The sequence below is a fragment of the Lagopus muta genome, chromosome 8 (genome assembly GCF_023343835.1).
Source record: "Lagopus muta isolate bLagMut1 chromosome 8, bLagMut1 primary, whole genome shotgun sequence".
Taxonomy (NCBI): domain Eukaryota; kingdom Metazoa; phylum Chordata; class Aves; order Galliformes; family Phasianidae; genus Lagopus; species Lagopus muta.
Window position 1 is genome coordinate 33,538,532 of NC_064440.1, and position 14,063 is coordinate 33,552,594.

Sequence of the window (14,063 nt, forward strand, 5' to 3'; positions counted from 1 at the left end):
TTTCAGAGCTGGAGACGTAATAATAGGAGGCACAATGAATGTCTGGGCAGCATTTGCAGTTACTTATAAACTGCAGGTGTCAAATGCATTCTGGAAAGAAGCTGAATTCCAAGTTTTAATTACAGCCAGCAGGTTGAGGCATAATTCAAGGCTCGATAATACCTTCAATTCATAGGAAAACTCCTCCTGCTATCAGCAAGAAGTTTACACCGAGATGAAGGAGAAAGCATGACCTCCTCGCAGTAGCTAAACTCTCAACTTCTGCATCCCACTGTAAAATCCTGAACAGCCTTGGTGCTTACAGCGCCTGTTCCTTGTGCGATTATCTCAGCAAGCCTTCGCATCACACGGGAGCTGAACTGCTAACGCTGCTCTTGTGATCGGGATGAGAAACATGTGGCATTGCAGCTTCCTTCTACAGTTTCCCTTGGCTCAAATGTAACAAGGACAGCTGTTTCACACTGTTCTTCTGCCACCGTGGAGAAGCCCTGAGCACCAGCCAAAAGGAGAAACGGGCAGCTTTGGTGGAGTGGTCTTCCAAGGGGTACCAAGAGCTGCCTGGGAGCTGAGGGCCTATTCTGCGTGTCATGGAGGGCTGGAATAAACCGAAATCAGTGGAAGCGCTGACTTTCAAAATAGTTATATTTGTACTGACATCACCCACACATACAGAAGAGCTTTATGTCATCACCAAAGATGGCCCCACCAATGGCATACGCAACTCAGTACACAACACCTACACCTTCACAACACCCCTGTGAGCAGGGCAGCGCCCTGAGCCCTATTTCACAGGTGGGGAGCCTCTCAACTGAGCAACAGAAAGTTTGTTGCAGAGCAAGAAGGAGAGCGTGGGCTTTCAGAGGGCAGCCACAGGGCTGCTGCTCTGTCAAACACCCTGCACTGCCAGCAGCTCCTCTGCTCCATCAAGGCCATTTCTCCTGTAAGCAAATGGCCATAGCCAGCAGGAGCAGGTGATGACAACTAAATCCTCACAGGTGTAAAATCCATCATACAGCTAGAACTGGGGAGAAAAAAAAAGACAACCTGTGAAAAGATCAGTGTGACTTGTAACCAAATGCCAGCCTTAAGTGCCTACCGCATTCCTAGTAACAAAATAAGTGCGTATCAAAAAAGTACTTTAAGTAGTCGTGACTTTTTATGCCTACCATCCTAGAGTCACAGAAAACAAGAAGTAACTGGAAGAACCCAGAGAGGGGTCAGGAGGCTTTTTCCCCAGCTCCTGGGATGCCTTGTGGTAGTGCCCTTTCAGTAGATGGAGCTTATGGTGCTAGCTTGGCTACAGGTGTCAGAGCTGTCCGATGTCACATCAGGACCAGCATCCGTGCCATCAGGATCTGCTTGATCTTTAGCAAAGTCGATGAAAACCTGTAAGTTTAAAGGACAACATTCAGCATGTGACAGTGCAAAGAGCTGATAATGTGAATGAATAACAACAGAGGAATGGCTGTACATTTGGCTGAGCCTGGAGAGAGCGCTCAGGAACAGATTCGCACTGCATTTGAGAACTGCAAATGTTGTGGGGTTCTTCTGGCTTAACCTAAGTCAGTGGATGCATACTCCTGTACTGCTGAACGGACGCCTGGGAATGCAAAGGTAGATGTCCCTGCAGAACCTAATTGTCCTGCAGCTCATGTTTCAAAATACTAGTGAGATAATACCCCCGTGTGGTAGTTCATTTTGATTACAGTGCAAGACATCTATATTATTACTTTATAAACCTATCTGTCTATATATAATTGACATCTATGCGGGCGCAGCAGCATATTATATAGGTAGGTACATATAATCACACATAACAGTCTGTTTGAACAGTATCTAATGAATACATAAAATATTCTTACTGAAGCACTACAGTCACATTTGCATACACAAAATCCGTGCCGTCCTCTCACAAAACATGACTTGGGGATTCCTGCTGTTTGTCAGCTGGTTTCTCTCACAACTACTGCCCTCATTAAACAATATTGAGGATATCTCTTGTCCCCCATATCTGCTCAATTCATAGGATTACAGGGCTTGTTTTCTAACTCCTGTCTCTGGGGCAGACCTAACAGATCAGATACTGATGCTCAACAGACTGCTCTCTTCTGGATAAATCCTTATGAATCCCTTCATCTGAAGCATTTTCTACAAGGTTCAGATGCCAGTGGGAATGTTGTTCCAAGGGACAATGATAGGAACATGCCATGAAAGCTAGGTTTGGAGTAATGCTCCATGAACTTACAATCCAAATACAGCACAGGAAAGAACAAAATCAAGCAAATTTCCCTGATTGTCAGGAAAAATCTGTCACCAGGATGCCTAGCATTGAGCTGCGGGATGATTCATAATCCTGCCCTTCATCTTCATCCTTGAGACTGCTGAAATCAGCACCCACAAGGAAGAACAGATCTTTTATGTGACAGGCAGCACTCTGTGCGTTTTCCCAGTGCCAGCATGGCTATCTGGAGGCAATAGTACTGATAAAGTATCCCCAGGAGGAATATGGATGGAAATCCCTTTAAAATGTAGTCTATTGTGTGCAGCAGTCCATTATGTGCAACCATCAGTCTGCTCACTCCCCTGTTAACGGTTCAAAATGGATGGCCACACATCCTTACCTCCTCTAGCGTTGTCTGACTCACTGAGAAGTGCCTGATTTTGAAGGTTTCTTTGCTGGCTTCCAGGAGATCAAATATATTTGCTACCCCTCCTGCTGAGACTGGAACATGGTACTCCACCATGTTGAAATGACGATCCTGCAGAAACAACAACGATGGGGTAGAGTTAGGAGGCTGCCTGTGAAGAGCAAGCTGCCTCACTGGCTGTCTGGCTGAAGATGAAAGCACAAAGGAGCTAAACCAGGGGAGAATTTAAAAGACAGAGCATGCCTTCTGTCCTCTGGTTCCTAAAGGTGAAAATACTACTGTTTGCAGTTGATCAGTGACCATCTAATTACTAATATAAAGTGCATCTGCATACAGTCCAGGCTTCAGTGGAACCATTCAGAGGTGCAGAGGGTCACCAAACAGCTGCCTTACAAGATTGCTGCAGCTGCTTGGCTGAGGTTATTTAAGGCATCAAGGAACTTGGATAATCCAACCCTTGGGCAATGCTGCTGATAGCTGTAACAAGTGCATGTGCATGAATTTCTTACATTTTAAGAGCATGGATCTATATGGACAGCAAGTTACAAGACATCTATCTTGCAAGATACTCCTGGTTAATGTGGAAGGACTTCCTTGAATGCAATTGTCCTGCTTACCTTCAGGCACGTATTTGGGAAGTGTGACTTCATGAACTCTGTCAGTGTCTCTGTGCCAACTGTGCTGCTATTTAAGTGCATCTTCACAGTGAATCCTCTTCCAAACCTAAGAGATAAGGAAAACCACAATTAACACAGTAAGAAAGAGAAACAGATAAAGAAAATCCCTTGAGAGTGCTGCACGGCCTCTTCAGGGAAATCTAATGCAGGCAGAGTGCAGCTTGAATGGGGTCAGGGTTGTTAACCTGGAGTGAAACTCAATAAGGAACTGGGCTGTTGTGATAACTAACAAAATCAAAGCTCAACCCTAACACGCACTTTACATTTTCAACAGTGAATTACTTTGGAAAACACATCTCTTGGAGAAAAGGCTGTGAGAGAGCAAAAAGCATATTAGTTAAATGAATTTCAGTGGTACAGTAAAGAACATAAAACAGAAAACTCCTTATTTTGATGCCTTGTTAACAAAGGTCTCATGTCCTGAGCCCTCTGAGCTGTGGTAGTAACTCCAAATGCCAATCAGTAGAAGCGGAGTGAGAACATTTTACAGACCTGCTCTTGATATGCTGCAAAGAGCCAATGCACTGAAAACTCCCATTCACCATAATTGCCAGCCTGGTACAGAGGGCTTCGCATTCTTCCATGCTGAAAAACCAACAGAGAAACTCTAATAAGTCATCGAGAAGGCATACAGAAAGCAATTATTTTGGTGATCAGAGAACAACACTGCATCTTCCTCAGGGTAGAGTGGGTCTATGTGGGTGTCCCCATCCAACCCTAACCCCACACAGCTGTCACGGCCCAGTGCCTTGAAATTCTCTCAGGATCAGCAAGGATTTGAAGGATGGACCTCTTCATATCTCTTGAAGACCCTGAAACTGAAAAGGAAGCCAAACCAGCCCTACCTGTGAGATGTGAGTATCACGGAGCATTTGTTCTGCACTTCCTCACTGATGATTTTCCAAAGGTGGCGTTTAGCATTTGGATCCATGCCGGAGCTCGGTTCATCCTATTGGGAAAGACAAGGTTGCAGTGGGAACTCCCAACCTCCTGTGGATTCCTTACAAGAACCGAGTGGCTCTGATAACACCACCTAAGATCAACCCTACTGTGCATTTTGTATCCTGGTGCTTTCCATTTCCACACACACCAGAAGTAGAGTCTCAAACAAGAAGCAACCAACAAGCATTTGATTCCCAGGCGAACCTGCATTCTGCTTCTCTCATATCCTGACAGAGCAAGTGTTCCACTTCTCCACTGATAGAGAAAATGAGCCAGAGATCAAAGACAATATATTGCCTTCTACTTTGTGCATTGCTGATGAAATTGTTAGCTGGTTTCTGATGGCCGGATTGTTATTGGTAAGGGTACTGTACTATATGAGGCAGAAACAAACAGCTTGGTTCGTGCAGCAGTCAACAGAGAGAAAATTTCCCCACCTTCTCTTTTTATTCAGATTTTGCATGTCACAGAAGTTATCAAATGGCTGGTCTGATCACTTCTGGCCACAGAACAGCTGGGCAAGATACAAGAGCAAGGAAGGCTTATATTCACTAAGCATCCTATTTAACACTGCTCTTAGAGCACTGAACATATCTAGAAATATTGAATGCAATCATAGAATTCTTAAGAGTAACAAGGGACCTTTGAAGTTCATTTAGCCCAGCCTCCCTGCAGTGAACAGGGACACCTACAGCTCCATCAGGTGCTCAGAGCCCCATCCAGCCTGACCTTGGGTGCCTCCAGGGATGGAGCATCCACCACCTCTCTGGACAACCTGTGCCAGTGCCTCACTGCCCTCATTGTAAAAGACTTCTTCCTTACACCCAACCTAAATTTCCCCTCTTTGAGTTGAAAACCATTTCCCCTTTTCCTATCAAAGCAGTCTCTCTAAAGAGTCTGTCCTCTTCTTTCCTGTAGCCCCCATTTAGACACTGACAGGACGCTCCTCAGAGGCCTTCTCTTGCCATGACTCAGGTACAAAACCTTGCTGTTTTTCGATTTGTTGAACCTCATGAGCTTCATCTAGGCCCACTGCTCCACCTCTGGATGGCATTCCATCCCTTGGGTGTGTCAACTGCACCCCACAGTTCTCCGCATTTAAAATACAGCAAGTGGAAGAACTCAAATGAAAGTATACTTTAGCAATGGTATATCTCATGGAAGAACTTAAAAGTTCAAAGGGAAAGAAAAATGGGGAAGCCAGATCTAGAAAAAAAAAGGTTTATGTTCTAATATTGAAAGTTGCTCCTTTGGTCTCCCATTGCAGCCTTGGCTGCTAATTCTTTTTGCAAGACTATGCAGGAGCACTAAAAAATTTATCCAAAGCACTAAATCAAGAAAGAGCTGGGAACAAGGAAAATTTAACTGGCAAACAGAAGATCTACTTTTGACCTCTGAAAGATTCTAACACAGAAAATGGTATTCACTGCTCTTTATGATCTCAGGGAAAATGTAACACAGAATCATAGAATGGCCTGGGTTGAAAAGGACCACAGTGCTCATCTGGTTCCAACCCCCTGCTGTGTGCAGGTCACCAACCAGCAGCCCAGGCTGCCCAGAGCCACATCCAGCCTGGCCTTGAATGCCTGCAAGGATGGGGCATCCACAGCCTCCTTGGGCAACCTGTGCCAGTGCCTCACCACCCTCTGGGTGAAAAACTTCTTCCTAAGAGGAAGAGCTGAGAAGAGGGGGATGATCACCTCCTTCTACCTGCTGGAAAATCAAATCTGTATGCTGGAATCTAAGCTTTCCTTTGATGTACATGCTGTCAGGCTACTTTATTCAGTATGAATACTTGGGGAGTGTCCTGCAGCCTGTGTCTAGAAAGACCGTTCAAGTGTTCCCCTGCAGGGACACTGGAGACCTGCTCAGCTTTCACCCATCAAGGCCCCCATTTCTCACCAGCAGCAGAATAGATGGATTCCCAATGAGAGCCAGAGCAGTTGACAGTTTTCTGTTGGTGCCGTAACTGCACATAGAGGTGACTCTGTCTTTGTAGGCCATCAGATTCAGTCTGTGGAGAAGCTGAAGCACGATCTAGGGGTGGAAGAGTACTGATTTCACAACAGAGTCCAGGAATTAATTACCAGTATACATATACATTGATGGACTAGTTAAATCAATGTAAAGGCTCCTGACAACGAGAAAATGCTTCAAGTCAGGCCTTGGTGTTACTTACTCCTTTGATTTCTCTCTCTGGGATGCCATGGAGTCTAGCATAGTAATACATGTGCTCTTCCACTGTCAGCAAGTCATCTAAGGCATCTTCTTGAGGACAGTAGCCAAAGAGAGACCAGTGTGCCTCGGTGATGTCATTCAAGGACCTTTGTAAGGAATTAAGCGAGACATTTCAAACAGACCAAATTGCCAATGCACTCTGGAATCTCCTGCTTCCTACCCCCTCCCCAAGCCTTGAAGGAAAATGCTAAGAATTTGCAGATCTTCAATGTTTAGGCCCTCAGCTCTGCAAAGAACTGTATTTGTGAGCCACATTGTCTAGTATGTTATTCTCCAATTTCCATCAGCCTTTCAGACAGCACAGCTGCCACCAAGCCTATTCCTGTTAAAGAATGCTTGGAGATGAGTCCTCGTCTCCAGAAGAGGGAGATCTGTGGATTTGTGTCTGATCCCATTTGTAGCGAATGAAGTGAAAGAAACACCACTGAGTACAGCAAAGGTATGACAGCAAATGCAAACCCTAATGAAGAAACTGTGCCATCTTCAAAGGGTTACATTCCCTGTCTTATTTATTTTCGCTGTTTTGAACATTCGAATTTGTTTCAAACTTTCATATTTCCTTTTCTTTGCCATCCAGCCTTATAAACCATTGCTGGGCTGGTTAGCTTATGTGCCTTCCCCTGAAATCACATCTTGCATACCCAGAATGATCCTGGACCCGCAACCTTCCGCTGGATGCTCCGATATCTCCTGTCAGCATCTTAAAGATGGTTGTCTTCCCAGCTCCATTCACACCAAGCAAGCCAAAGCACTGGGTTATGAGACAGAAAGGTAGAAATGCAACCATGCTTGTATTTATAATGCAAAAATACCGCACTGAGATGAGTGCTCAGTGCAGCTTGTCACTTCTTTTCTCTGGCCTCTTGAGCAAGATAAATTGCAAGAGCAGCAGAGATACTTGGAGCATACAAACATTATCATGGAGGTTTTTTATGGTACAATATACTGCAGCGTATATTAGGACCGTTTGTCTAATATGGTGAAGAATCAAGGACGTGTCTCTAATGGAGTCATTTCTTTTACTGTGAGGTGCATTCTCACAGTGAGCTGGCCTGACAGGCCAAATCCCGCTCACCTCATTTGTGCCAGCCTCCCATTGACAGGAACAGAGCTATTCATAGGAATGAGGTGAGTGAGGTTTGTTCTGTCATTGGTAAAACCTTAACGTGACACAAGATTTTCGTCAAATAATCTCACTAATGCACTACATTAATAAGATTAACAACTGGCTCCCTGTAGTGCAGTTCAGTATCTCATGCTAAAATCCATATTTTATTGCTAGGGCCGAAGATACACAACAGCGTGTCACGTAAGCAATCACCACTGTGCTGATAATTACTATTATTTTGATATCATTAACACAGATCAGCTGCTTTGAAAATCCTTGTGTGCTGGGACCCGACCAGAGGCAGGGCATCCATCCAGGGTTCATCCCCCACCTCAGGTCTGTGCACAAACAGTAGCTGTGCACAGGGCCATGGCCTCTGGTGACAGATGGGGAATGGCACCCCAAGCCCCATCAGTGCTGGGATGACTTTTGCCAGGAGTCAGAAGCCTCACTGTCAATTGTGGTTTGGAGAAATCGTCTGCCAAAAAGTTCAGTGATCACACTGCTCACATGTGGCTGCTGTCCTCCTGCCCAGCTCTGTAAGTCTTTTCATATACCCTGTGGCTCAGTGATACTCAGGAGTACTTCCAAGCCTTCCCACTATTCAGTTTCACAGCCTGAGATAGGATCTGGTCTCCACAGGCCCTATAAACTTTCCTCTGGGTCTCAGAGATGCTCCATGTGCTCCCATCTTTTCTTTTCTCCTATGTGAGTGATCAAAATCCACCAGCAACCTTTATTTGCTACTGCAACCCCAAGAATTAATATATATGAAAAGTGCAAGGCGAAGGAAGGAAGAAGCCAGAGCGGAACAAACCATTCCAGCCACGCTGGGACAGTGGCAACAACCGGGGAGAAGATGCTGGTGGGACTCTGGACCTGCCCCAGTGTCTCTCCCCATAGCTTTAACCAACTTGCTTACCTCTCCAGCAGGAATCCCCAGGCTGATGTTTTTCACAGCCACAATGCGTTTGTGAGGAAGGTGGTAGATCTTTGTGAGGTTCTGAAGCAGTACCACATCAAAGTCAGCTTTGCCAGACTCTACTCGGACCCTCTCTGCCTGAACATCCCCATCTTCTTCAGTCACAGACAGCAGGAGTGGAGCTTTGCCATGCACTCTGTCAAACAGGAACCTAAGGGGAGGAAATAGGGTTATTATGGCATTATCATTTAGCAGTCACAGACAGCAGTAGGTCTGTATGTTTGGGGTACTGAGGAGCCTTCTTGTGAGATTCCAAGGTGTGCAAACATACACAGGCTTGCAGTTTCTATTCTCTTTTCCTACTTAATCTTTTCAGGGAATTCAAGAAAACCCAGTGTTCCCTTTATGCCTAGTTTTTCCTCTTATTCAGCAAACATTCTGAGCTGGAGCAGGCTCTGCCTTGTGAATGCACTCACAGAGCCAGGGACAGGTTCTTGCTTCTCAATGGAGAAAAGAAGAGGCTCTCAATGAGCTGACTCCTCTCAGCAGCCAGCTGAACACCAGTCCACCAAAGCCAGGGGCCTGAAACAGGGACAACAGCCTGAGCCAGCAAGGACTAACAAGGGACTCTGGTAGCACACACATAATGAGCAGACATCCTCATTACTGGAAGGTGCCAGCATTGCTGCCAGAGGAAAATTCTTTTGTGTTTGCAGAATGTCTGGGAAATACATGGGCTTCACAGTGGACAGTGATGGTGTGTGACTACCCAGAAAGAACACAGTGAGTGATGGCTCGGCCCGTTCTCATCTAGGTACTCCAGATGTTACTTACTCCAGTGTGCTGTTCCAGACCTTCTGAATCATCCCATCATGAACTGTCAGACGAATGGCAAAAAACACGGTGCCCTGGATAAACATGGCAAGCAGCTTGGACGTGGTCTTGTCCAGTTCAAAGGTTTTGTCAGGGTAGTCCACACCGTAGGCTTTCAAGAAGCCCAGCAGTGCCTGATCCTGCGACAGTTCGATCAAGCCGTAGCCAAAGCAAAATTGTGGGAACAGAAGGAAGGCGTGCCTTAAGTTTTCAGCTAGATCACGCAAGCCCTGGGGGAAAAAGAAAAGAAAAAGCAACACCACAAGAGCAGAGTCACTGTTTTTATTCATGGAATAAATTCATAGGTTTCACTATGGAACTGAAGTGTAACAATTACATTGGGATTTGCTTGTGTCTCAGAGCAGAGATAAATTGAGAGCAAAGAGCTCTAGAGACAGCTCATTTCGCAGACACAAGGTCAGAAAAGTCAAGAGGCAACTCGCAGGCTGTGATCACCCATAGTAAGTAGCATCCAGCTCCTGTTGCAGGAGCCTAGAGCATGCAGCAGCCAGAAACCCACTCGTGAGCCAGAGCTGAGTCCTGCAGCTGCCCGAAATTAGCATCACTGCATCAACCCACTGCAGAGTACTGCCTGCTCTCCAGCTCTGCTCCTCTGGAGCGCTGTCCTAACCATTTTTCTCAGACAAACATCCCCATAAAACTCAAGATCTGGCTCTCATAGACATAAAGGCTTTTCCAGTTAATTCGTGGCAAAGCAGCCGAGTGCAGTCTCCCAGCTATGTGCTCTTACATCTCCAGCAGAAGAAAGGACTAGCGCACACAGCAAAGTGGAAGGGCTGCACATTTGTATGGGGACAGACTGACTCCCTGCCTCTGGGGCACAGAGGGATAAAGGCAGATCATATTCTTACATCCCTAAAATCTAGGGGGCTGCTTAGCTACACAGCAAAATCCAACAGAGCTCTTGTTTTACAAAGCAAGTGCCCTTTCTTTAAAAAACAACAACAATAACTACGGGTAAGGTGAACACTTTGCATTTTATTCCACTGATTCCCTGGGATATCTCTATTTAAGACAAGGCTTGACATCTGGGAATCATCACTGTCTCAGGGTCGTTTTTTATCCTTGCAGGGAGAAGGTGATTGCATTATGGATCGAGATGACAGGCAGCCACCGCTGGGCTTAACGCAGCGCACTTGACACTCAACGCAATGAAATCTAGTTGTCACTCTCAAGTTTGTACTGCAAGAATGGAGCTATAGTTTAAGTTCCATCAACCTCCTATCAGACATCCACACCTTCCTGCCTTTCTCAGCAAGGGCAGTTTTTGTCCTCTCTTGTTGTATTCTTCCCTCTGTCACCACCATGCTCATCTTGGCTGGGGGAACAGATCTACACAAACAAACAGGATTTGTATGTGACTCAGACCCTGTCAACCCTGTAGTCTGCAACTCCTGTCCTCTGCTTGGTTGACCAGAAAGCTGCTAAGGACCTGATCAAACCCACCGAACTCAACAAGAAGCCTCCTGTTGTTTCGCTCAAGGCTTGGTACCGTTGGGGTTCCTACCTGGTCTGTAGCTTTTTCCTGGGAGAGCAGAAACACAACGGAGTGTGTAATGATGGTATTGATGCCAAAGAACAAGTTGACACAGACATAAACGATGAAGGCCATTCCAGTCTCCTTGAAGACTCCAGCCAGCAAGTACATCCATGAAAATGTTGCATACCTATAAATCCCCAACGGCATAAAGAGCAATTGAACAGTAACTCAAAGAGTAATTGAAAACCAATAACTAAAGTCCTCAGACAACTTAACAGTTCTGTCCTGGCAAATGACTAGATTCCTATAGTACAGGAACTTAATGGAGGACAAATGGCTTGATATCAGTTAGAACTGAGAGAAGTTCATGATACGCAGCCCTGACTGAAAGCAGATAGGCTGGGCCTGGAGGACTTAAAGTCAGGGAAACAATTTTGCTAAGTTTTCCAGAATTTTCCTGGGTTTTTTTGTTGGTTTTTTTTTGGTTGGTTTGTTTTCCCCTGGTTGCATCTCAAAAGTTCACAACAGTTCAGTAAATATCTGCTTACAGCCTGAGCTGTCACTGTGAGCTGGAATGTTTTGTATCCTCACAAAGATCTTGCAGGCACGACAGCAGCTTAGCTCACTCTGTTCCTGGAAGGAGTCACCTCTTGCTAAGTTGGCACTGAAGAAGAAAGCCCGCTTATTCCTCTGTTGGATCCCAAATCACAGCCTGCAATATCCAGTTCCTCACTCTGATATTTAAATTGCTTCACACTTACCCAAAGAGTAGCAACAGAAGAAATACTGCCAGTAAGTTATTGTTGTTGCAGAATGCTGGTATCTGGAAGGATGAAATAACTCCTATCGAGAGTCCAATAGGGATCATAAAAAGTACCTGCAGAAAGATATTACAAATATGTTATTAGGACAATAATTCTTCAGAATTTTTCTAGAATGATACAGAAGCAGTAAAATCTGAATTGGGTCCCACTGGTGTAGCTAAAGGAAACTAAATACAGGTAAGTGACTCAGTCTTATTTAGGAAGTCTTACATTTGAAGCCTATTTGAATAGGCTGAGTTTTGTTTAAAAAACAAAAGAAAAAATAATCATAAGGAGAGAAAAAAAAGAGGAAAAACAGACCTAAATGGAAAAATACCCTTTGGGTTTTCTGTTACCTTGCAGACAGGCCAGTTCATTGCTCTCTGTAAATCCAGTCTCCCCAGAGTTGAGTCAAGCTATAGACCTACCATGCGTCTGCCTCAAGAGGTTCCTCTTTTTCTCAGCTTTGGGATTTAACAGAATTTCCTGGTGGGGATTCACTGAGAAATATCAAGTTGCTGAGAGTGCTGGATTAGTTTCAGCCTGCTGAATACTGATTGTGGCAAGGACTCCGGGGATTCTTCCACAGGCTGATTTACAAATATGCAGTGCTGGAGCAAGGTTTGGATCAGGGAAGCACAAGCACACCTGTCCCATTCTCCAGCCCCTTTGTCATGACTCAAGGAGGCTGTGCCAAGCCAGACTGTGGCCATGGCTGACAGACCCCAGGGATTTCAGCCCTTAGCTCTGGCTGCATCAAAGAGGGGCTGGCCACTCAGATACACTTGCAGAATTCCTGTTTTCAGAAATCGATGCTGTCGCTGGGATTTTAGCAGAACAGAACTGCACTGATGGAAACTCATAGGGTATGTGGAGCTGATCACCATCACAGCACAGATGGCAGTGCCAAAGCTCGTGAGCAGAAATAGTCCTGCACTTGCAGATCTCTAGCTTTGTGAGGGTTTGACATCATGCACCAAAGATAGTTCTTAAGACACAAAGCACTTCAGTCTACAGATACTGTGTGTGTGATGCTTTCCAGCAGTGCTATTAACCCTCTTTGCCACAAGGAGACTAAAATTCAGAGTACAAGGGCATGTCTATGCCGCAAGATGCAGTACAGCGCTGAGGAGCTCAGCTATCTCTAGGAACGTGGTAGTAAATCTATACAGCACAGTGCAGCACTCTAGAAAGCAACCTGCTCATTACCTGGAAGGCACAGAGCTACACAAGTATCCTTCCTGCCTTAAAGACATTTACAATTGATAGAGCATTCAACTAAGCAATGCATTTTGCCAAGTAGAGGACTGTCAGCTGTGAGATGTCTGCTAATGTCATTCCCCATGGTCGCAGGGTTTACCCCAGATGCATAAAACCCACCTGACAACTCACGCAGTCCTGCAAGCTAACAAAAAAGCTGCTTGCTGCTTGCATGATAAAGTCGAAATCAAGCCCTGGCCTGTTCTGTGCTGCTCTCATATAAATGTGCTGAGTGTTTTGCATACACTCAAGAGAGAAGGAATGCCTTTGCTTAGCAAAATCCAGTGTTGCGGTTCACATTTAATCGTCTTCAGTGCCTCTGAGAACAATTACTACATAACACTCTTGGTAGTGATAATATTAATAAGCCTAGTCAACCAACTTTAAATAAAGAACTTTTTCCCCCTCCTGCTGCTGAATGCCACTCCGGATGCATTTAAGAGTTTGAATTATTTACCAGATCATAAACGAAGTTTGTCACCCAGTAGCTTGTCATCCCAATGCCTGAAATATGCTGCAGTTGCTTGGCTTTGGTTTGATGTTCTTTTACTACGTAGAGCACGAAGCTTGCTGTTGTGATGGAGTAGCCAACCAGAACAGACATTGAAACTATGATATCAAGTAAGCTGTTGAGCCTGGGGAGAAAGTAGAGAAAGATACACATGGTGAGTCGAGGCGGTCGGCTTCCCTTGTTGAGTTGGTTAGAGCTTAGAAGCATAAAGGACCTGAATCTGTTCCAGTGTCCTTTGTTGGTTATTATGCCTAGGAAAAAAGTCACCCCCAGATTCATGAAGGATCCCACAAAAAACACCCTAAAAAGAAACACCCTGTGGCATACAGAGTGCCGCTCATGCATAAAGGCAAGGAAGGCAAGATGAGAGCAGTTTTCACATTTGGAGGGAGATATTTAGTAATTTAGGCTGCTTAGTGGTTTCCAGGAAGCAGGCTTGCTTCTTTTGAAGCTGAACAATTCAGGCATCAGCCGAATGAATCTTCTTACATTACTTGTTCTTGACTCTGTCCTCCAGGATATGGGTGAGCTGATAAGAAAATACCTACAAAACCAAAAAGAAAATAAATGTTAAAAGTAG

General features: G+C 45.1%; 1 protein-coding gene across 4 annotated transcripts in view; it reads right to left on the reverse strand.

Moving 5' to 3' along the window:
* Positions 1 to 514: 514 nt before the first annotated feature.
* ABCA12 (ATP binding cassette subfamily A member 12) overlaps positions 515 to 14,063 on the reverse strand; it is a 101,315-nt gene continuing 87,766 nt past the window's right edge. For 3 of the 4 annotated variants that reach the window (XM_048952429.1, XM_048952427.1, XM_048952428.1), the window contains 14 exons: positions 13,973 to 14,027; positions 13,430 to 13,607; positions 11,671 to 11,786; positions 10,937 to 11,096; positions 9,370 to 9,638; positions 8,536 to 8,746; positions 7,147 to 7,256; positions 6,447 to 6,591; positions 6,170 to 6,304; positions 4,171 to 4,274; positions 3,818 to 3,910; positions 3,266 to 3,371; positions 2,622 to 2,759; positions 602 to 1,386 (listed from right to left, as the gene is read on the reverse strand). In XM_048952429.1, coding sequence (XP_048808386.1) covers positions 1,267 to 1,386; positions 2,622 to 2,759; positions 3,266 to 3,371; positions 3,818 to 3,910; positions 4,171 to 4,274; positions 6,170 to 6,304; positions 6,447 to 6,591; positions 7,147 to 7,256; positions 8,536 to 8,746; positions 9,370 to 9,638; positions 10,937 to 11,096; positions 11,671 to 11,786; positions 13,430 to 13,607; positions 13,973 to 14,027 — 1,940 coding nt within the window. In that variant the 3' untranslated portion in view covers positions 602 to 1,266. The other variant, XR_007378441.1, reaches the window with a different exon arrangement.